The sequence below is a fragment of the Boleophthalmus pectinirostris genome, unplaced genomic scaffold (assembly GCF_026225935.1).
Source record: "Boleophthalmus pectinirostris isolate CB_2022bp ecotype Guang Dong unplaced genomic scaffold, ASM2622593v1 HiC_scaffold_18, whole genome shotgun sequence".
In the NCBI taxonomy this organism is placed as follows: domain Eukaryota; kingdom Metazoa; phylum Chordata; class Actinopteri; order Gobiiformes; family Gobiidae; genus Boleophthalmus; species Boleophthalmus pectinirostris.
Genome location: NW_026571133.1, coordinates 7,618,129 through 7,642,330, shown reverse-complemented (window position 1 = coordinate 7,642,330; position 24,202 = coordinate 7,618,129). Strand labels below are relative to the sequence as shown.

The window sequence follows — 24,202 nt, the reverse complement described above, 5'->3', positions numbered from 1 at the left end:
CTGGTCTGGATCCTGAGTTAGATTCGAGTGCCTGGTCTCTGTTCTCTGGTCCCTGTTCTCTTCTCCCTCGCCTCTGGCCCCTGGTCCCTGGTCTCTGGTCTCTGTTTTAGACCCTGGCCCCTGGACCCTGGCCTCTCTTTTATTCGGTCCAATTATAAAGGCAAAAGTCCAAACAAAGGCAGTGTTTCATTGCGCTCCTCCATCAGCAGAAAGCCTCATTAGCCACAGCAGCATAATTAGCGCGATGCTGCAGAGCTCGTTAAGGAGGGGCCTAAGCCGTAAACAAACCCGAGTGAACCCGACGCCCACAGACTCTCTCTGTAACTGCCACCACTGCTCCCTCCCACAGAGACCAGCCACAGGAGACAAATGCACATTTAATGACTTATATTACAGCACTAAGTTTGCATCATATGGATAAATGGCAGAGCTATTAAACGTATTGAAGTTAAAACAAGGTGTCGGCACAAGTTTTTATTTTTCCCCTGTTGTTTAAAGGTCGTATATTACACAAAACCGACTCTTGTGAGCTTTAAAACATGTATCATTCACGCATGTTTGAACAATCCTTTATTATTAGTCTGTCTACATCTCTAAGTTAACAGCTCCTTTTAACTTTTGTTCAGTCGAGATTGGCAATTCCAGGGCTGAAAGGATCCAAATGATTCTAGCCAAGGTGTATGGAGTGTATGGAAAAACACAGTGGAACACTTCCTGTTACTGCTTGACATCTCAAAGTGGAACAGATTGTTTTCTGTTAGAGAAAAGAACTCGGCCTAAATATGCAGGATTTGTGTGTTAGACATGTGTGAATGAAACAAAACACAACTCCAGGTATGTCAGATAAAGAAAAGAGGTGGAGGACTTCACTGGGTCATAAAAGAGTTTAAAAATAGCAGTACAGGTGATCTATTAGGGTTAAACTAGTTGTCTTAAACACAAAGTTGCCCTTACTGGAAAATGTAAAAGTGGGCAAGGTACAAAGTTGAGGCACTCCAACTGAATATATTAAAAGTCCTTAATAGTATGAAGGGATGTCAATGCGTTTTGACCAGCAAGATGGTCTTCGTCAGGGCAAAATTTAAGACAACTCCAGGTTAGTTTGCAATTGGGAGTGTGTAAAATTATTGATATATCGTAATGCTTAATGTGATGATACAGTATCTATATCGTGAGCTGCTGCATCGATATATCACCAAGAGTATTTTTTGGTGTATTTTACTAAATTATTTTGTTACAGTGCTACAGTTTTGTTGGTTGTTTAGCTGAAGGAAACTTGTTTATGCGAGACATTTGACATTTTCACTGTTTTGAGCAGGCATGTCCTAACTATGGCCCGTGGACCAAATGTGGCCCTCAGACAAATTTTTCTTGGCCCTCAGGCTTCCAAAAATATTGGCCCAGATTACCTTGCATCAATGAAAACTTAACTTTTTATTGCAAGCTTTCTGAAAATCTACCTTGATAAAGCTAATATTTATTATGTTAATGTGTGATTTTAAGGATCTTAGCCTGAATAAAGACGATGGCTCATGCACATATTACAATTATTCACTGTACTGAACACCAGTCTATGGCCCTTGATCAGTCCTCTCCTTCGTCTCCATTTAGATATGTGGCCCTTGATGAAAAAAGTTTGGACACCCCTGGTTTTGAGGATTAAAATGTTTGTGTTTCATATTAACTTTTCACAAGAAATGGTTTAACAAAGACTTTTAGTATCACAGCCATGATTTAGCCATTATTTTTTACTGAACCACATCGAATCGATTTGAACTATATGTTACTGAATTGAAAGTGCACTGTATCGAGATATGTTTCGTATCGTGGCCTGTGTATCGAGGTATGTATCGTACCTGCAGCTTCTTAATGATACCCAGCCCTATTTGCAATGAGGAAACAACATTATAACATAGATTAAAAAAATAGCATAATATGGACCCTTTAAACGTACAATAACTACATTTTCTGGTGGGGGGTTCACTACCTGCTTGTCTCCATGGAGATGTTATTGCTGTTCCCAGAGTATGGCTTTAAAGATTCACCATGAACCTACTTTGCCTCAAATATTCCACAGTATTATATAAGCAGTATGAGCCATTAAACTTCACAGAGACAAGTGTGTGATGCTACCAGGCCAAGTTATAGGTCAGATCTGTGGAGAGGCAACCCAGCTCACATTGAACGGTGCATGTGTTTCAAGAGTTTTTGGCAATTAAACCACTCGCAGTTTGTCCTCATTTGGCCCAGTTTAATACTTTAATATTCCCTGTACCTGTAGCAGTGGTCTCTGGACTCCCAGCACCTTCATCGTGTCTGCGCTGGCGAGGATCTTCAGAGGGTCCGCTGCTTTACTCACGGCTTCGATCTCTTTGTTGATTTCTGTTCGCACCTAAAATAAGACAAGTTAAATTAAATATATAAAGTAAATAAAATATATATAAATGAGACAAAAAATTATAAATACATTAAACAAATAAATACAAATAATACAAAAAAAAGCTTAACTATTACACAAAAAAATAATCTGGGTGTGAAACTTTTTTTGAGCTGGTAACTGGTTTAGAGAAATTTACTTCTTACATGTTTCATAAATAACATAAATACCTGGCTATATCTCTACAGTATATTCCTGAAAATTAAATAAATAAGTCCTGAGCGTTCAATGACAACACCATATGCAATCAATACTTTGCAGCGACATCATGCTGGGAGTGTTCTGCATGTAAGTATACAGAGAAATGTTCAGAAGTTTCCATGTTTACACAATGCACAGAATATCAAATACAGCCAAGAAAGTTTTAAGATAGTCTGAAAGGTCAAGAAAAAAAACACAAAATTAAACAACACACTTTCAGGGCTTTCAGGGTCCTGTTTCCTATTAAGGTGTTTGATTTTCAACAAGAAAATACTCATAACTGAAAAACTGTTGGGTAATGTTAGCTAGTTTGTGACTGCAATGTTATTTGAGAGGGACTTGTCACCTCTTGCAGTTCCAGCTAAATCAGTTCTTTTTGGTCACATTGTGTTAAAACAAAACTCAAAATTAAACTAACTTCAGTAACAGAGCCAAAAAGCAAAGCTCTCGATTTACTGGTCATTCATCATTCCTCCCTTCACCTATAGTCATGAGCTTTGGGTATTGACCGAAAGAAGAACATCGCGGACACAAGTGGTCGAAATGAGTTTCCTTAGAGATAGGGTGAGGAGCTCAGTCACACGGGGGGAGCTCGGAGTAGAGCCGCTGCTCCTCCACGTCAAGAGGAGCCAGCTGAGGTGGCTCAAGTATCGGAACACGCTGGAGGTACTATGTCTCTCATCTGACCTGGGAATGCCTTGGGGGGAGCTGGAAGAAGAGTCTGGGGTGCAGGAAGTCTGGGAGTCCCTGCTCAGACTCATAGACTGTATAAAAGAAGTGAACTAAGCGAGTGTGACGTCACCCATTGAGTTCAGCGGCGCTCAAATGAGGCTCGCAATGCTCACAGTTACAGGAACGAATCTGGAGCCAGGCTCTATATTATGAATAGGATTTTTCTGATGGACAAAATAGCAAAAAAAAATAAAATAAAATTCAGGGTCATGTAGAGCAGGTTAATACAAACATTTTAAGACCAAAATGACGAGGCTCACTGCAGGAGTTACAGAAAGATGACAAGATCCCAATGTAAGTTAATTGAAGCCAGGGTCAGAAGGAGTGGAAAGAGCCTCCTAGTGAACTTCCACGTGGCAGCTAATGCGTGAGCCATGTCCACTCATATATACGGTTTATGTTTAGACTGTTGCTCACTCGACCAGACCTTGGATAAGCGGAAGAAAATGGCTGGATAGATGGAGTAACAGAACTTCAGACAGAGCAGTGCCTACACTTAGCATAACACCCCCCGGGGAATGTTGAGGACATTTATTTAAACATTACTAAATAAATTGAAAGTGAGTATTAAAAAGCCCTTGAGATGTTTTAATAAAGATGGTATGCCTTGTGTATCTGTGAGAGCAAGAACAGGTTAATTGTTCATTCAACCCCACACAGCTTTAAGCCATTACGCACTTTTCAGATTTGTGTGTTTTCATTCTTGGCTAGAAGTTATATAACACTTTTAGCCACCGAAATATCAGATTTAAAAATAAAGATGGATAAAAGTTTTGCATAAAAAGTGAAAAGAAGTGAATAGACTTAATTAAACTCACTTGGTTGAGGAAGAGGTCGTTGATGTAGTATGTGAGAAACGCTCGGAGCTGGCACTGCTTGGCTTGGCCTGGACCCATGTTCATCTCGATCTCCTGGATAAATCTGTGAACAGGAAACATGAATAATTATCACCAAAGGCTCCAAAAACAGATAATCCAGCCCCGTCAGGTGTGAAGGAAATATACAAAACTGCATAATTATCGTAGTAGCGCACTTCAGCTTAATTTAAGATATTATAGGACTCGAGCAAAACAAGAATTTTAACCACTCCAAGCCGACGTAAATGAAGAGGGTTGAGCAATTTACTGGCTGCACATTATTGATCAAAACAAAGAAACTATAAGGAATAAGTTTTAATACGTTTTTGAATAGTTCCAACTCTGATATTTACATTTTGGGCTGAAAACAAAATACTCCCACTCATCACTTTGCCTGTTTTAACAACGTGGTATCAATATTTGTATAAAGATTCAAGCACCTCCTTCGAGTTTTTAATTTTAGTTTAGTACAAATGGTCAGAACAGAGATGAGAGACAATCAATAGAAAATGAAAAAAAAAAAAAAAAAGTTAACCAATTAGGGGGTTTTAGACCAAAAAAGTACAGATTAAAAGAGTTAGTACAATAGGACCATGATTCTCGATCTGTTATACAATAAGAAATAATGGTTTTCCAGAAGTCGGTAACACTTATAATAACTACACCTTATTTAGCCTTAATAAAGCATGAACAAAGGCTTAATTAATAATGATTCACGCTTAGTATCTACTTAATTACTACCTTAATTAGCACTTCATTTGCCTGTGCTGTAAATAGTTACTCATAATTATTTCATACTTAATTACTCATGGACTAACCATTTGAGCATTTATTAATCATTAGTAAACTATGAGAGAATGATTTACTAATAATGCAAAGCAATGATAATTCAGGCAGCTATTATCTGTTAGTTAAGTCTTTTGGAGAGCTTTTCTAAAGTGAAGACTAATTATCCTTTATTAAACATTTACTAAGCGTGAATCATTATTAATTAAGTCTTTGTTCATTATTAATTAAGTCTTTATTCATGCTTTATTAAGGCTAAATAAGGTGTAGTTATTATAAAGTGTTGCCAAGTTTTCAATTTCAGTATTTTAACAGCATTTGTCCAGTCAGAAGGGAGACTGTATCAGAAGAGATTGAGTGCATGAGGTTAAATGGACTTTAAAAACATCGAAGAGCTTTGCCAGTTACCAAAAGACGATGTTTACTCTGAGGAACCAAAGGACATATTACCCATACGAATGCAAATTAGTGAAGTTAGTTTCCTGAAGACAGTGATGCTCTCTATCTTGTATATACTGAGTAATAATTGCTTTGAGAATCAATTTTCTTAGCATCAAAAGCAACTTTTAAATTGAATGTGTGTATGAACTTCTAAAATAACATTGAAGAGATTTGTAGATTACCTCGAGGTAGCATTTACTAGAGGGGAGAGAGAGTTTCTATTTTTGAATACCACTCCAAAAGACATGCCTGTTGGAGATGTGCCAATGATGGTGCCAATCATTTCCATTTTTTTTTTTTTTTTTGGAAAAGTGTGGTCAGAGATTCATCATCAACATCTGCAAAATGTCACTGATGGCTTGTATCTGTGTCCATGTCTGAAGAAGGGCTTGACCCGAAACGTCACATTGTGGTGTCATTGAAAATTTGGGAGCTTCAAAGAACTGCAGTGCGGATCTCTTTCTTTTTTTTTTGCACTATTTTTGTCTTTGGACCCAGCACGCAGTCACAATTTTGTTCTATCAGTATTGTATCTGGGTAACGTAGTACGAGATGGCTTTAACAATAATGATAAGAAATTGCTCAAATAAAAAAGGAGTAACATGAGATCTGATTTCATTGATTGAGTTATCTTATGTTTGCAGTGTTTTGTCAAAGCGATAAACAAAGACGTTACCCCAAACTGTTCTGAGTTTTTGTTTGTTAAAAAGGAGAAAAGCAAGAACATTGTACGGAAGCAGGGAGGACTCATAACAAATGCACAAACCCGACGACACAAATGCAAATGCCACAACACAACAAAAAGCCACAACACACCAAAAAAAAAAAAAAAGCCACAACAGAAGTGACCACGGGACTCTATTTTCCGACGGACCAAGCGACGGTCAGTGACATCGATCCTGGCCATAAAACAATAAACTACTTTTATTTATGTTTCCAACTTCGTTCACTTCTCCGTTCCTTTCCTTTTCACATTCTTGTTCTTCTTCAACTTTTCCCATTCACTTCCCGCTTGATCCTTTAACGCTTCGCTTGGTCCGTCGGAAAATAGAGTCCCGCAGTCACTTCCGTTGTGGCTTTTTGGTTTGTTGTGGCGTTTGCATGTATGTTACGGCATTTGTATTTGTGTTGTGGCGTTTGCATTTGTGTTGTGGTGTTTGTGTTGTGGCATTTGCATTTGTGTTGTGGCGTTTGCATTTGTGTTGTGGCATTTGCATTTGTGTTGTGGCGTTTGCATTAAAATAGAGTTTCGCAGTCACTTCCGTTGTGGCTTTGTGTTGTGTTGTGGTATTTGCAATTGTGTTGTGGTGTTTGTGTTGTGGCATTTGCATTTGTGTTGTGGCGTTTGCATTTGTGTTGCGGCATTTGTATTTGTGTTGTGGCGTTTGCATTAAAATAGAGTTTCGCAGTCACTTCCGTTGTGGCTTTGTGTTGTGTTGTGGTATTTGCAATTGTGTTGTGGTGTTTGTATTTGTGTTGCGGTGTCTGCATTTGTGTTGCGGCGTTTGCATTTGTGTTGTGATGTTTGAATTTGTGTTGTGATGTTTGTATTTGTTGTGGAATTTGCATTAAAATAGAGTCCCGCGGTCACCTTCCTTTGTGGCTTTTTTTGTTTTTGGTGTGTTGTGGCTTTTTGTTGTGTTGTCGCGTTTGTATTTGTTGCAGCATTTGCATTTGCATTTGTTATGAGCCCTCCCGGTTTCCATAACACTGTGATTTTATTCTGTATCTTGGAATGTGTAATCTGCTTTAAGTAAAATTAACAAAAGAAAAGAATACATCTTCTTAGTATCAACACATTTTAATTTCTGTATGTACATGCGTATGAACTTTTAAAAAAAAACATCTAGGAGATTTACAGATTGCCTCAAGAAGCCTAGTGGGGTGAAAAGATTTCATAAACACATCCAAACGAGTTAGCAGAAGTTTCGGAGTGAAAAAGGACAATGATTCTCAATCTGGTGTATATTGAGAAATAATTGTTTTCCAGTTCCTTATCCCTGGAGTCGTACAGACACTGTTCAGGATCTGTTCAGTGAATTATAGAGGCAGCCAATCTAATAAACCACCAAAATGCATGGACTTTCCCGGGCTAAGTACCTGGTTAATGATACAAAACTGGATAAGAGCTGAGGCTGAACCTGCTCTCTCTCCTCTCGCTGGTGTCTGTTTGGTCAGATAGGGTCAGACAGTAATGTATGGGCCGGCGAAGAGCTATGCACAAGCCATTCGTCAGAGAATCACTGGTCACTGGCCTCCTCTCACTTACACCAGGGGGCAGCGCATGCAAGAGTGAGTGCCTTCTCAAGCAATCAGCGCAGATAAATGCACAAATAAATCAAACCCTCTCAGAAGAATACAGTGACCTGAAAGACCTGTAACACGCGTGACCCAAACTCGGCAGACAGCGATAAATATGCGGAGGAGGAGGAGGGGGCGGAGAAAGGAGACAATAGAGGTAGAGTTACAAAAATATACAAGGAATTTAGTGTATTTTTGGCAACCGCATGCAAGGTTAATGGAATACTAGCACAAAGCGATTTGTTTGTGTGAGCATGAAGGTCAAATAAGTAACAACATCTCCTACTGTTTATAACTGGATTTTTTGGTTTATTTTTCGCTATAGGATTGTAAAAATCAAACTCCAAACTGACCAATGCTTTAGAGTTGCTCTGGAAAAACAAAACAGGATGGGGCAAAAAAAAACACGACTGCCTGGTAACCCCAAAAGTTGATGGTGCTATCCTCATTAGCATTTATATATTCTGCTATTGTGGCTTTGGGCAAGACACTTATTTAATTCATAAGTTTTCTACGCACTCCATTTTAAATAATTGTTTTGTAAATACCTAAAAGCACACACTGTAAACCTGAACATTCAAAGTAATTAAATAGATTAAGTTGTGGATACTCAAAGTTTTGAAATAGTTCTTTTAACTTAATTATGTGAAGTTGCTGTAACATGTTCTTCTTTTTGAGTAATTCTAACTAATATTTTTGTGGATATAAGGGAGTGTAACTTAAAAACATAGATGAGGTACAGCTTAGTAGAATTAAGTAGTTAAAAAATAATATGTAATGTGTGCATAATGTGCTATGTGTATACTATAATGTGTAATGTATGTAAGTACGTATGTATTATTAAACTATATACATATGATATCATATTGATTAGACTAGTAAATCTCCTGACTTTCACATGGGAGACCTGCCTTCAAATCCCCCTCCTACGGTGTGTATAATGTGTGTATACTTGTGTGTATACTATAATGTGTGTAGATACAGCTGGATATATTGGATTGTGTGTTCAATGTGTGTACAAAAACCATGGATTACATATAAAACTGAAAATTAAATAAACTATTCTAGTGGTTTGAAAACTCTAACTGCAAATGTCTGAGTTGAGCTAAATGAGGACTTTTAATTGAGCTGTTATGGAAAGTTACAAGCCATTCAACCCTTTAAATTGTGGAAGATTGTGATTTTTAAGTTCATCAACTCAAAATAATTGAGTTCTGGTAACTTATTCAGGTTTACAGTGCAAGGGGCTCACTGAACCGAAGGTTGGCAGTTTAAATCCCACTCTCAGCATAAACATCATTGGGGGAGGGTTAGATCGACTGACCCACAGGCTGGCGGTGCGAGTTGAATGCTGTTGTTGTGTCCTTGGGCAAGACACTTAACCCACTGATGCATGAGTGTGTGTATGAATGGATGGATGAGTGGTTTCTTAAAGTGAGTGCTTTGAAGGTGGAAAAGTATCGTATAAAAATGTGACCATTTACCATTTATTGCATTGTCTGGTATGTTCCACTGGATGGCATTACACTAATCTATCTCCATGGAGACAAGAAAGTGATGCCACCAGGTCAAGTTATGGGTGAGATATGTGGCGAGGCAAACCTGCTCAAAGTTTAAACAGGCGTCTTTAACAGCAGCCAGGGTTATAAATAGTATAGAAGTTGCCGTAGCAGTCGTGGGAATGGCTTGCAAATAGTACCAGTGTCCTATTTCCAGCTGTAGCAGTGCAGTCCGTACAGGCCCATATAGAGAGTATAGATCCAGGGGGCAATGATTGATTAGCTCAGGTTAGCATTTCCATACACTACACGGTCTGTAGCATGCAGAAACACCTGACATCACGCTATTACGCAGGGACACAAGCTGAGAGAGGGTCCGACTCAGCACTTTTCAGACCAAATTAGACAGACGAGCGCGTGTGACAGTGTGTGTGTGTGTGTGTGCGCGCGCAATGTCAAAGCCGTAAACAGATAATACGAGAAAGCATACTGAAATCTATACTGAATCCTCCATTGATTTTCACAGAAGCTCCGTAGTCGAAAGTTAAGTGGGAGAAACTCTAGGGCCTCATTAAAGCAAGTGAAAATGAAACAACAAGTAAGTCTAGACATAACAGCCGTATTGTGATGGCATTATTTGGGATATAAGTTTTAAAAAGTAGGATTCTGTTCCAAGAAAGCACTGAAAACAACTCAACAAGGAGGATTAAAATTTGAGAGAAGACTGAAATATGAACTCATAAACTAATACAAGATCCCACACTAGTTTTGTCAAAAGTATAGAAATTAAGACACTAATCAATACTAAAACTAATATCAAAACTAGACACTCATTTGAGCAGGAATTGATACTAAAAAAGTCACATTCACAGGACAGAAATGAACCTTTTCTGAATAGTTTTGGACTGATCTTGAACTTGATCTGTATGTCATTCGTTCATTCGTTTTTCAAAATAAAACCAAAAATAAGAAAATGAAAAACAACTATTTGTTTCATAATTTATCTCCAAAGCCAAAATGAAAAAATGAACGACGATTTTATGTTTTTCGATTTTGTGTTTAAATGAATAATGGAAAAAAACGAATAACAGCTGTTTCCCGTTTACGTGACTTAAACTGCAATGCCGGACGGAACCAGGACTGAACCAGAACTGAACCAGAACTAAGCCAGGACTAAACCAGGACTAAACTGGTCTCTGTCCTGGTCTCAGTCTTGGTCTTAGTCCCAGTGTCAGTACTGGTCTGGGCTCGGTATGAGTCCTAGTCTCATTACTGATCTTGTTCCGGTCTGGTCCCAGACTCAATCCTGGTCCTGCTCTCAGTCCCGATCTCAGTCCTGGTCTAGTCCCGGTCTGGTCCCAGTCTCAGTTGAGGTCTTGATCCCGGTCTCAGTTCTGATCACCCGACAGTCTACACAGGCCCACCTCCGAGCCTGTTCTGACATTCCTGATTCAGTCCTGGTTTAGTCCTGGTTTAGTCCTGGTTTAGTCCTAGTTTAGTCCTGTTTTAATCCTGTTTCAGTCCTAGTTACGTCCGTATGTGGCGCAAAAGTCCAGCATCGCAGTTTTCATATAAACACAAAATCGAAAACTGAAAAAACAAACCATTATCCGTTTTTTCATTTTGGTTTTAGAGACAAATAATGAAGAAAATTGTTGATTTTTTCATTTCCTTATCTTTGGTTTTATTTTGAAAAATGAATGAACAAATGATACATGGATTATGGACCACTATGGAACCTCCCTAGACCACTGAGGGTATTACACAGATATACTGTAAGACCAAAATTGTAATATTAAAAAAAAGTGCTGCAATTTAATGTTAAAAATCACATTCTTTTGTCTAAATAAAGACGTTTTTATTATCAACTCCGAATTGAAATTCTGGGATCTGTTGCGCTCTGACGGCTGAAAACGTAGCAGTAGAAAAGCGGTTAAAACAATATGACTGCTCATTGAAAACAAACTGGTGTTGACAAGTTCATTTCATAGAATAGATTTTCAGACAAAGTTGCCAGTTTGGAGACGTGTGGAGTTATTTGCGGATGTGTCTCGTCTTGTCATTTTTGCCATTGTTCCGATACAAATGTCAGGATGATGGATCTGGAAGTTGGTGGTTATGCGCAGACAGATTTTTGCAAGCAAGATGGACGAAGTTAGCTTTTCAAACAGAGGCATGTTCAGCAGTTTTAATTTTCTGTTTGTGGGGTGACATTTTGAGGACTTTTAAAGGTCCTGTATTATGCAAAATTGACTCTTGTAAGTGTTTAATCATGTTATGTTGATCTCTCCTCAAAAACAAACCTGGAGTTGGTGTTTTAAACCGATAATTTTGTTAGTTAATCGTGTCAGTCAATGTAAAAATGTGATGTTTCTTCTTACCAATAACTGTAACACTCCCTTCAAGATACAGTATGTATTTTTATGGAGAAAGTATATCACCTGCTTAATGGAAATAGAAAGTTAAAACCATACTTTGGAACATTCTCCTTGTAGATAGACAGGCTTTTATGGCATACTCTGGAAGATGATAGCTAAAGGAACAACAACAGTGTCAGGTTTGTGAAGATGCAAGCCCACTTACAGTAAAGGTGCATGTTTTTCTATGTTTTTCGGTGCATAAACACAACCAAAATGAATAAACTTGCTTTGTTCTGGTCTAATTTTGGCTAAAACGTTAAATACTGTGACATTAAGTTTCTGGGGACCCATACTTTAAAAGTCATAAACCTTCGCGCCCCAATTCAAAAGACATTACTCGTAAATCACAAAAAGTTGGATTGACCATTACTGGCAAAGGAGAAAATTCAGTTTGAAGAAGCAGCTTGGATGAGCTGCGAAACGTCTTCAACCAAACAAACTTGTGTCCAGTCGACAAACTGAATTTTCTCCTCACCATGGATTCTACCTGGACGACTGAGGGATTCTTCACACATTGACCATTACTGAACATTAATGAGGATATATTATTGTTGACTGAGTGATCGTGTCGCTCTTAACAATTAGTATTACTTAAGTTTTAAACCATGAAAAACAGTAATTGAACCAGCAATAAAAGGATCCATAAGTCGCCGATATTGACTTTAAACATAGCCCATTTCTTTTTCTCTTCAACATTCAATTGAACCAGCAATATTGGAACAAAATACTCAATAAAATAATTACAAAAATATTACAAATTATACAAAACCTGTCTTAACATTTCAACATGTGTCAGAACTGTATATTTCAACCTACATGCAGAACGTGACAAGGTGACCCCAAAAAAATCTCTTATGACCCACCTGAAGGTCGTGACCCAGTCTTTGGGAAACAATGCATTACGTTGTACTCTTTTTAACCTTTATTTTTTTCCCTATAGAACCGTACAACTGAACCATGCAGGTATTTGACATAAAAATCTACACTCTATACCAGGGGTGGGCAAACTTTCTGGCTCGCGGGCCACATAGGGTCCTAAAGTTTGACTGAAGGGCCGGACAGAAGACAGGACATAACGTGTTAAGAGCTCAGATTCATTACGTTCTTATTCACATTTATCTAGGACTTCAGACGCGCTACACGTTTCATCACTGCTGTGAAAGATTCAGAACACATAAAACTGTTGAGACCTGTTCCACTGCACACCACGAGCGAATGTATATCATGAGTTCACCGTTTTCGAATATGACTGGTAACAGTTCAAAAACAAAGCTCACGCCAAACAACCACAGATACACACCTGTGAGTGTGATACAACCTGCCTCCAAAATGTTGTACACATTAATAATTACAACTCAGAGACCATAGGTTTCCTTGATTGATTTTTATCAACTCAAACTGGAAGCAGTGCAGTCTTATATCTTAAGCACCAACTACTTCACTCATGGTCCGAATAACTCCTGTAAGAACACTTTCCCATAAAGCATTGCGGCCAACATAATACGCCGCAACTCAAAGTATATATAGTGCGCCATCTACTGGGAAACGCTGGAAATGCATGACAAATAAAACATCAACAAGGTTTATTATTGTAATTTATTGCAGTCCGGATTAAAAGGTTTAAAGGGCCACATACGGCCCCCGGGCCATAGTTTGCCCACCCCTGCTCTATACACAACCACAGTTAGATTTCCTATCATGAAAAAAGCCATGTCAGTAAAGGTGCACTATGTAACTTTTTGGTTGGTGGTCCGTCATCTGCTTGTTTCTCTGCTTGGAATGTTTCACAGCATGACATTGAACAGCTCTGTTTAACATTTAATCAATTACAGATGGTTTTATAGCTCAATAACACCTTAAAAACAGGTATTCTGACTGTGATTGGGGTTGCTTTTCCACAGATCTGACCTGTAACTTGGTCTGGTTTGGTCTCCCTGAAGATAGAAAGGTGTAATACCATACTTTAATACCAAACATTCAAGACAAAGTAATGGAGAAAAGCGTTTGATGGACCCTCCAGCAGAAAAGTTAGACAATGCACCTTTAATGCAGGAGTACTGGCTTCTGCTCCCCATTACAGAGCGACATCTCGGCAGTAATTTGAAAACAAAATCAGCTATAGGGACGCGGCATAGAAGTTCAAGCAAGGTGAAAAAACGGAGGTGCGGAGAACAGCGAATTCAGCCTATTTACATTTTGAGGGTGTACTCCATTGAGCCAGACAACACTGAGCACTGATCCGAGCGCGCGAATGGGAGGAATCATTTGAAATTTAGAGCAGAGCGTCTTGTTAAAATGCGTGGATAAACAGCACAAGGAATGCAGCTACAACTACAGAAATATTCAAATCTCTGTCTGACGCTGCTACACCAAACACCAACATAATAAAGAAAACATTTGGAGAGGTGACCAAGAGCTTTGACCTTCTCCAAGCACTTAATATAATAATAAGTATTAATAAGTTTTCATTACACTTGAATGTTTTAAGTTGCTTTAATTGGTAAATACTGTGGACTTCAAATACGTGCTTGATAAACAAATGGGGTCAGTATTACTCTATTTTCTGATCAGATCAATGTTTTACTGTTGTTTCACTCACACACAGTCCTGCATATTTATACTGAGTTCTTATCTCAAACTGAAAATGCTCTATTCCACTTTGTGATGTCATGTGGTAATACAGGAAATGCCCACTGTGTTTTATATCTGTGTTTTACATCTGTGCATTTTCACTACAAGCATTTGCATAATTTCAGCCCTGGAATTGCCAATCTGCAGAGGTGGAGACATGGAAGTCGTGACTTGGACTCGAGTCAAACTTGAGTCAGTATTTTTAGGACTTGACTTGATAAAATGGACTAAGACTTCGGACTCGACTTGGACTTGAAGGTCAGTGACTCGGGGACTTGACTCGGACTTGAGGCCTGTGACTTGAGAAGACTTGATGCTTCTCCTAAAAAAATATGTTTTTAGAAAATAGTTTTCTCTTTACAGCTGAAAAATGTGGTGCTTAATTTTACAGAAACAAACCGTAACATGTTCCTCCCACTTCTGTTTGGTACTTTGGGTGTAACTGAAGTACTGTGATTGGTATCCTCAAATGTACTACAGTAATATACAGAACAATACAGTAAAACAGAGGGAACTACCTAGAACATGATCCTTCCATTTCAGTGCAGACTACATGACAAAATACCTGTTATTTAGCTCTTTTAAATCTTAATTCTTTCTGTTTTGACCGTAATGATTCACAGTAAGATCTTGTCAAGACATTTAAAAAGGAAAAATTAGCATTTCTAGAACTCTATATAAATACTCACATATAAATATACCATGACTTTTTAAGTACAATTTAGTTTAATTCATATAAATTGCAAAAATCAAAGCTATATTTGGTGCTTTGGTTTAAAGACTTGAAATGACTTGAAGCTCAAAGGATTCGACTTGGACTTATGAGCCAGCGACTCGAGACTGGATTTGGACTTGCCCGTCTTTGACTTAGGACTTGACTCGGACTTGAGGTCAAAGACTTGAGACTTACTTGAGACTTGCAAAACAATGACTTGGTTCCATCTCTGCCAAACTCTACTGAACTAAAGACAAAAAAGGTAGCTGAAAACTACCACCACATGACATCACAGATTGAACAGAGCATTTTGAGCTTTGTATATGTAGACAGAGTAATCATAAGGGATTAGTCAAATGTATGAATGAAACAAAACACAACTCCAGGTCTGTTTTTGATGAGGTAACAACATTATAACATGACTTAAAGCTCACAAGAAACCATTTTGTGTAATATTGGACCTTTAAGTTTGAAAGATAGTTAAAGCATGTGGGGAGTGTTTCTGTGAGGGACTCAATATTAGATTGTATTCATAACACAATAAAATATAACTCTCATGTTGTTGTTATATGTTGGTCTTATATTAAGAGTCTCATGTGGAGGAGTGCAGAAAATACTATTCTTTAGGTGTTAGACTTACCAATAAAATGTGCCATGTGTTAAAGGTCAAAGTAAGTATGTTTTAAAGGGCAGCTGTGTCTATCAAAAACCACTAATACATGTGCAAAAGGCCACTATTAACAGGCAATCTACCCATACTCTGCAGCTGAGATCATCAACATTCCCCGGCGGAGTGACGCTAACTGGAGGCACTGCCCCGTCTGAAGCTCTGTTACTCCAGTTAGACTTTAATCTGAGCTTTGTTTTAATATAAACTGACCAGAAAGAGCGGTCTTAGGCCCCATCCACACTAACACGTATTCGAGTCGTTTTCGTTGTGGATAGAGTGTTCGTCCACGCTATTGCAATGGAAACGGCTCCAGAGACGGAAAGATCTGGTGCCGCCAGGTCCCACGAATTCATCTGAGTACGGATCTGGACACCTGAAAACGTTGATATGCTGACGTAGGAGCTCTGGACCACGTCACTGTCACTTGCGCCCTCCTGATTCGCTGTGTTCGTGACATCGGTCATGTGATGCTATTGCGGAAACAAACCATAGACAGGGATGTCAAACTCATTTGGTCCAGAAACTTACTTTGCCCAAATGGGATCAGAAAACTCATGCACATACCCAAAAATAGCTAAGTTCAACAGAGAAACACAAATCTTTGATGAACTTTTCTTTTACAAAATATTAATATTATGCAACATGAAACTTTAAGAAAAATGCTATTTCAACACAACATTTAAAAAAAACTTGCATCTTGTAAAATCTGCACTCGTGTCCACTTTTTCATTTTTGACATTTTGCTGATGAGGGTGTCACGGTCAACAGTTAAAACGATCGTCCTTTAAGAGTGTTTGGAAAGAGACAAGTCTTCATTTGTGCTGCTGGTGGGAGGGGCCATGCACAGGCGCTGGAGACGCTGCCATGCTAAGCTGCAGAAAATTACCAATTTTAATAGTTTTAAAATATCTTAGTAAAAATCAGCCGCCAGATTAAAGGTCTTGGATGGGCCTTACGTTAGTTAGAACTGCTTACTTTCACGCTTGCAGTCTTCTTCGGCTCAAAATCGGCTGCTGCATCTTCAAACACGGTGCTCCACTTTCTTGTTTTTACCGCCCACGTGACGTTGTTACGACGTGATGCCGGCCTTGTCATGTGATTAGAGTTTCAGGCCGTTTCGCGTTACTGTGTGGATAGGATTGCGGACACAGAACTTACGTGTCTGGACGCAAATTCGGTGAGACGGTGATTCGTTTGAGTGTAAACATAACCTTAGATACAGCTACAACGGGTGAGATGATTTGCAGTGTTAAACAAGTCCATCTCAAATAATATTACAACCACAAGCGAGCTAGTATTAGGCAGCAGTTTTTCCATTAGCCACTCTCACCTTTTTGTTGAAAATTAAACTCCTAAACTAGACCATGACGACCATTTAAATCTATTTTTTTCTAGAGTTTCAGCCTATTTTTAAACTTTTGTGGCAGTGTTTACTAATGTGTGCGTTGTGTCTCCGTGGTAACTGATGAACATTTTGCCACAGTGATGCATGTAGAACCCTCCCCTTCAGCGCGATGTCACTACGAAGTATCAACAGAGTTAGTTTTAACTGCATTCAAATCAGAAACAGTTTGTCGAAATAGCTCCCGTTTATATAGTAACATCCCAGCTCTGTTTAACCCGCAGGCGCTTGGTAGCATCTGTTTTTCTGTTTACGGGGCTTTAAATTGGACTGAATGTGACTTCAACAATGTCAATACTATTTCCAACTGACAACACAAAAAAACGGGAGAACCATATGGTGCCTGAACGCAGCACGCAAGTCACTACTACAGAGTCCCCATGGAAACGTCGCGAAGTCACGACCAGTGTGGACAGAGCTACAACTTTCTTTAAATGATCCGTTTAGCCCAGAGCATCTATACTCAATCAAAAACTTCCTATAGGGCTGTAGTTAGGCCTGTCACGAAAACAAATTTTGAAGTACGATAATAATAAAACTAATTTATGACACTGACGCAAAGCAAGATAATGCCAGAAAACCATTTTGAGTATACAGTATAATGATCAGGCTTGAGCTGCAACAAATAAAAAGCAAAATGAATAAATAATTAGCCACAGAAGTTATGTATTCTCCCCTCTACAGCTCAGATCTTACGTTATTACATAAAAATGGCAAAAAATCTCCATATTATTGTACACACGATAAATATTGAGGCCCAAAATATATTGTTCCAGCGTTCATACTCTACAAAATACACTCAAAAGTTTTAGAACACCACACTTTTTCCATTTTTTTTTTACTCTTTACTGTTGACCAAAGCATATTCTAAACTTCTGATTCATGAAAGTGTCCACCTTTGGCAGATATAACAGCTGAACACACTCGTGACTCGTTCTTTTTACAATAGAAATCGAATACTCTGCAGAAAGTTCTTCCCAAGTCTGTTGCAGAAGTTTCCATAAATGTGTGGCACTTGTAGGTTTCTTGGCTTTCACTCTTCTGTCCAGTTCATCCCAAACCAGCTCGATGGGGTTTAAGTCTGTTTTCAAGTTTACCATCTTCTATTTCCTGAGGTAGTTTTGGCAGAGCTTGGACTTGTGTTTTGTTATATTTTAACTTTTTTTTAACCTCTGGCTGTTCAGTTCTTACCTTTGTACCATTTCAAGCTCTTCATTGGACTTGCATGACTTGATTTGCAATAAATAACTCGAAAAATTAGGGTGTTCTAAAACTTTTGGCCGCTAGTGTGTACTGAATCTTAAGTTGATATAGTATTTACTGTAACTTTGCTGAAGTGGACTAAAGACACGTCCTGCCAGTTGATTAGTTGACTAGGGGCCTGGCAACAGCTCTCAAAACTATTATGTAACTCAGTGTATCTGCATTGAAACTGCTCTCACAAGACAACGCCAGAGTTCTTGCAAAAACAATTACAGAAGTACCACTAACCAGCGGTGGGACCAAGTCGTTGTTTTGCGAGTCTCAAGTAAGTCTCAAGTCTTTGACCTCAAGTCTGAGTCAAGTCCCAAGTTAAATACCTACCTCCTGAGCACCTACACCACCACACTTCCCCCCGTGCCCTCCCATCAGCTCCGCCAACCTCCTGTCTCCCCCTACCGGGACTAAACATAAGACCTGGGGGACAGGGCCTTCTCCGCTGCTGGAACTCCCTGCCCAAACACATCAAAGACTCATCCACACTCCCCATGTTTAAAAAAAAAACCCTGAAAACCATCTCTATTAAAAAAAAAAAAAATAAAATCCATTAACTGTCTTTTTCTCTTCTTTGTCGTTGTTTGTCTTCTCATGTAAAGCGTCTTTGAGTATCTTGAAAAGCACTATACAAGTGTTATGTATTATTATTATTATTAAATACGGGCAAATCCAAGTTCAGTCTCGAGTCACTGGCTCATGAGTCCAAGTCAAATCCAAGTCGTCTGCTTTCAGCTTCAATCTGTCTTCAATCTGTCTTCAAGTCTGTAAACCAAAGTACCAAATATAGCTTTGGTTTTTGCAATTTATATGACTTTTAAACTAAATTGTACTTAAAAAAAAAACAAAAAAACATTGTATATTTATATGTGCATTTATAGAGTATATAAGAGTTGTAGAAATGTAATTTAATTTTTCCTTTTTAATTGTCTTGACAAGATCTTAGTGTGAATCATTACAGTCAGAATAGAAAGAATTCAGATTTAAAAGTGCTTCTCAAGTCACAGGCCTCAAATCTGAGTCAAGTCCCAAGTCATTGATCTTCAAGTCCAAGTCAAGTCCTAAGTCTTAGTCCAATTTATCAAGTCACGTCTCAAGTCCTAAAAACATTGACTCAAATCTGACTCGAGTCCAAGTCACGACTCGCAAGTCCCCACCAACTTTACTAACTTCTCTCTGCTGTTGTCTCATATAAATCCTCATAATCTAAATACAATAATTAGTCAACAAAAATACAAAGACATCGACCGAGTAATCGACAAAGCAACTACAACTTTATATGTTATATGCAACATTTTGAGGCTTTTTCCCAATCAAAATATGTTTTTAAATTCTTAATTACCATGGCAACAGTCCAATTTTTAAGAAATCTGTAACATATGGATAGCGAAAAATGTGAGTTTCTTATCTGTTATTATTCTTTCTGTTAATAACATTCTTTAACCACAACTTTTTTAGCATCTGCCACTTACTTGCCTCCATGGAGAAGTAACTGCTTGACTTGAAATGTTCCACTGTATGGCATTAAAGATAGCTACCGTCCACTGATTTAACTACAGGTGTTTTTATAGCTCAAAAACACTTCACAAACCAAACATACATTCTTCGTACAAATGAAAGGAGCTGCTTTTCTTCCACAATTACATCAAACAATTAGTTAAAATCTTAACGACAAAACTAATATCTTGAGACTAGTCGAATAATCCTCCTGACACAACACACACTGCAGAATCCTTCAGTACTGATCGTGAAAACCCAGCCAGTTCCAATCAAACATTTTAAGGACAGCTATAATTAAATTCATAAAAACCAACATTTGCATATGAAATTTACATTCATGCAGTGATATTTTGGACCCGCGTACCCCGGAGAGAGTGTCATCTCTGTGGCACGTTTCAAAAGCAGGTTCTTTGCCGTAACTTTGGATGATTGCAGTTGACAACGCGCAATTATGTGTCATTAGAAAACAGATGGAACAGCCCGGGGTCTGGCTATGGATAATTGTAGAGATAGCGAGCTTTATGTGTATGTTGTTAGCGACGTTTGTGAATGGCACAGCGCGTTAATACAACAGGCTAAGGGCTAATGAGAGGTGCTGCTGCATTTTAATGAATCTTTAAAGCAAAGTAGCAAAAGCTTTCTGTTTCTGAGTTGGGAAAAATAAGTGTAATATGGGAGACAGGGTAAGGTATGGTGTGTGGAGGAGCAGAGTTGTTACGAAAGGCTGTGAACTAGATAAATATACAGTATGGGTTAGGGGTAAGGGGTAGCAATGAGTAGACTGTATAGAAAAAGACATATAACTGCAAGCCTCAATGAGCTTCATTTGACTGAAGCTGAACACTATGGGTGACGTCACACTCCCTTAGTCCACTTTTTTATATAGTCTATTTCAGAAATACTATAAATGTAAACAAATTGTACAGTATTTTTCAGACTATAAGTCACTCCACTCAAAAAATGAGTAATGAAGAAGAAAAGAACATATATAAGTCGCTCAGGACTATAAGTCACACTTTTTTATCAAATCAGAGACTAGGAAACAACATTTCAACTTGAAAGGCAATAATAATAAAATTGTTATAATAATAACAATAGAACAGAGGACAACAGACTGTTTATGTCACATATGAACAGTTCTTCAGACTATAACTATATCATAAACAACAGAACAGAACAAGTTTAACAAACTCTCCATCTCACTCCAAATCACTAAATCCATTGAATTCTACATCCTACAAGTCCCTTCTGAGCAACTCTGTGACCTCCAGAGGTAAACTGAGCTCCACTTCCTCTTCTGTGTAGCTGTCGTCAGACTCAGCATCAGTTCCAGTTAGAATTATTCTGACCTTTCTGAATCCCGACAGGATGGTTTCGGTGTCACTGAAGTCCAGACTTTGTCGATCCATCCAGTAACTTCCAGGAAAGTTACATGGTGCACCCTCCTGGTTACCGTGAGCTGTGTTCTTCATCCCCACCGTCCGCCAGTCCCTCACAAGTTTCTCGCTCACTCCAAACTTTCTTTCTGCTGTTCGATTATCCTTTTCGGCTGCATATTTCACTACTTGCAGCAGGACAGAGGCTCTTTCTGCAGGAGACATGCGCAGTAGAGCAAAGTGACCGTGGTACAGGAGTAACAGGAGCAGCAGATACTGACACACAAACCCAAAGCACCCTCTTATGTGTCAGTGTGAAAATTGGCACCGGACTACAAGTCGCAGGAAACACCCAACCCATGAAAAAAAGTGAGAATTATAGTCCGAAAAATACGGTATATTATGTTTTCGCTTTGTTTGTTACAGTAAGTCAGTAAGCAGCATAAATGAGGAGAAAGAGCACAGGATCAAACGACTACACACCCACAAGAGCACTTAATATTAAAAGGGCACCGTGTAATTTTTCTGAGGTCAGATCTATGGAGAGAAGACTATGCTAATATAAAGAATGCACGCTTTTCAAGGGATTTTTGAACACATCTGTAGTTAAATCATTGATAAACAAATCTCTAATGTCATACCGTGGAACATCTCGGGCAAAGCAACCAGACGGCAAACCCCTCACCAGAAAAGTGACACGACGCACCTAGAAAGAAAACGTCTGCAAAATAATTGGGCTGTGTCCAAACAAATCACCACCTTTGTCGTCACGGGTCACCACAGCAAACCATACATTTATGTCAGATGCCCTTCCTGTCACGTTAGGGGAGACATGTCTTTCTCCAAGGACAAAGCCAGAATATGTCCTTCAGGTAAGACTCTAACCAACAAAACAATCCCCTTGTGATAATTTTTTTCTTTTCATATCATGTTAAAACAATTGCAGTATATTTCATCAGTCAAAATAGGTTTTTAATTGGTAATCGCTATGGTAACGCACTCATTTATAGTAATTCAGTAACCCATGGATAGCGAAAGATGTTATTATTCTTTCTCTAACTATTCTTTAACCACAATGTTTTGGGGTCCACCATTTATTTGTCTCCATGGAGGAATAATTGCTTTACTTTAAATGTTACACTTTATGGCAATTGATTTAATTACAGGTGTTTTTATTGCTCAAAAATACCTTACAAACTAAACATATATTCTTCACACAAATGAAATAAGATGCACTTTCTGTCACATTAGCCAAAAAAAAAGATGTCCTTTAGTTAAAACTCTAACCAAACAATCCCCTTGCATGTATTTTCCTTTTTTTTCAAAACAACTGCACTCTATGTCTTTAACCAGGTACAAATTCTGATAGTAAAAGTCATTATTTTTTAAACAGAAAAGGTTAAAATTACACCATCTATCTCCATCTGCTGCTGAGGTGTAACGCCGATGTGAGCGAAAAAGGGATAAAGACGAAAGCTTAAAGAAAGACGGTGAAACAGGAGTGTGCTCAGATCGATTAGAGACTCAGCACTTTTTAGAAATCTCCACGAATTTCCCTTAGGCACGAAGCCATCAGCCACGCCGCGTTCTGATTGGCCGCTCAGACAGGAAGACTTGTACTGCAAAGACCTGCCACACGCCAAGGACAGGACAAGCTGAACCTGCCGAGGATACAAAAAAAAGAAAAAAAAAAAAGAAAAGGAGGAGACGAGAAACGCTGCGGAGAGAAAGCGAACGCCAGACACATACTAAATCAGCCCTATGTCCTTTTCGTTCACAGAGCGGAGTCATAAAAATGCACATGTCAATATTTCAATATCCCACATCCCGCAGACACTTGAACGTACCGTCCAATAACACTCTGCTTACTGTCTGCAGCTGTCAGATCAGCGCTCTCTCAAAGTCACGGAAAAAGCAGTTTGATAGCAATGACGTTTGATACCTTTCTTAAAATTTCTATACAGTATTTCTAACTCAATTTCGATACTAGGGATAAACTTGATACTCACTACTGATTCTAATACCACAATGATAATAAAAATACTCTTTCTTTAGACAATAAAATGTGATTTTCAACATTAAATCACAGTACTTTCTTTTATATTACCATGTGCTCTTATCAGAGGTGGGACCAAGTCGTTGTTTTGTAAGTCAAGTCTTTCACCTCAAGTCCGAGTCAAGTCCCAAGTCAAATACAGTCAAGTCCAAGTCGAGTTTCAAGTCACTGGCCCATAAGTCCAAGTCAAGTCCAAGTCGTCTGCTTTGAGCTTCAAGTCTTTAAGCCAAAGAACCAACTATAGCTTAGATTTTTGCAATTTATATGAATTTTAAAGTACATTGTACAAAAAAAAAGTCATAGTATATTTATATATGAGTATTTAAAGAGTTGTAAGAGATGTAAATTTTTCCTTTTTAAATGTCTTGACAAGATCTTAGAGTGAATCATTACGGTCAAAATAGAAAGAATTCAGATTTAAACGTGCTTCTCAAGTTACAGGCCTCAAGTTCGAGTCAAGTCCAAAGTCACTGACCTTCAAGTCCAAGTCGAGTCCAAATCGTCTGCTTTGAGCTTCAAGTCATTGCATGTCTTTAAGCCAAAGTACCAAAAATTGCTTAGATTTTAGCAATTTATAAGACTTTTAAAATTGTACTTAAAAAGTCATGGTATATTTATATATGAGTATTTATGTTGTTAATGTTAAGAGTTGTAGAAATGCTACTTTTTCTTTTTAAATGTCTTGACAAGATCTTAGTGTGAATCATTACAGTCAGATCAGAAAGAATTAAGATTTTAAAATGCATTTATTTTGTCGTGTAATCTGCACTGAAATAGAAGGATCAAGTCCCATGTTGTTTCCTCTGTTTTACTGTATTGTACTGTATATTACTGTAGTACACTTGAGGAAACCACATCACAGTACTTCAGTTACATCCAAAGCAACAAACAGAAGCGGGAGTGGCATGTTCCAGTTTCTGTAAA

General features: G+C 38.4%; 1 protein-coding gene across 1 annotated transcript in view; it reads right to left on the bottom strand.

Annotated features, from left to right (window-relative positions):
• exoc4 (exocyst complex component 4) overlaps positions 1-24,202 on the bottom strand; it is a 352,622-nt gene that overhangs the window by 125,981 nt on the left and 202,439 nt on the right. Inside the window, exons 12-13 of the mRNA XM_020940971.2 lie at positions 4,189-4,291; positions 2,276-2,392 (exon numbers count right to left, since the gene is read on the bottom strand). Coding sequence (XP_020796630.2) covers positions 2,276-2,392; positions 4,189-4,291 — 220 coding nt within the window. The remainder of the gene's footprint in view (positions 1-2,275; positions 2,393-4,188; positions 4,292-24,202) is intronic.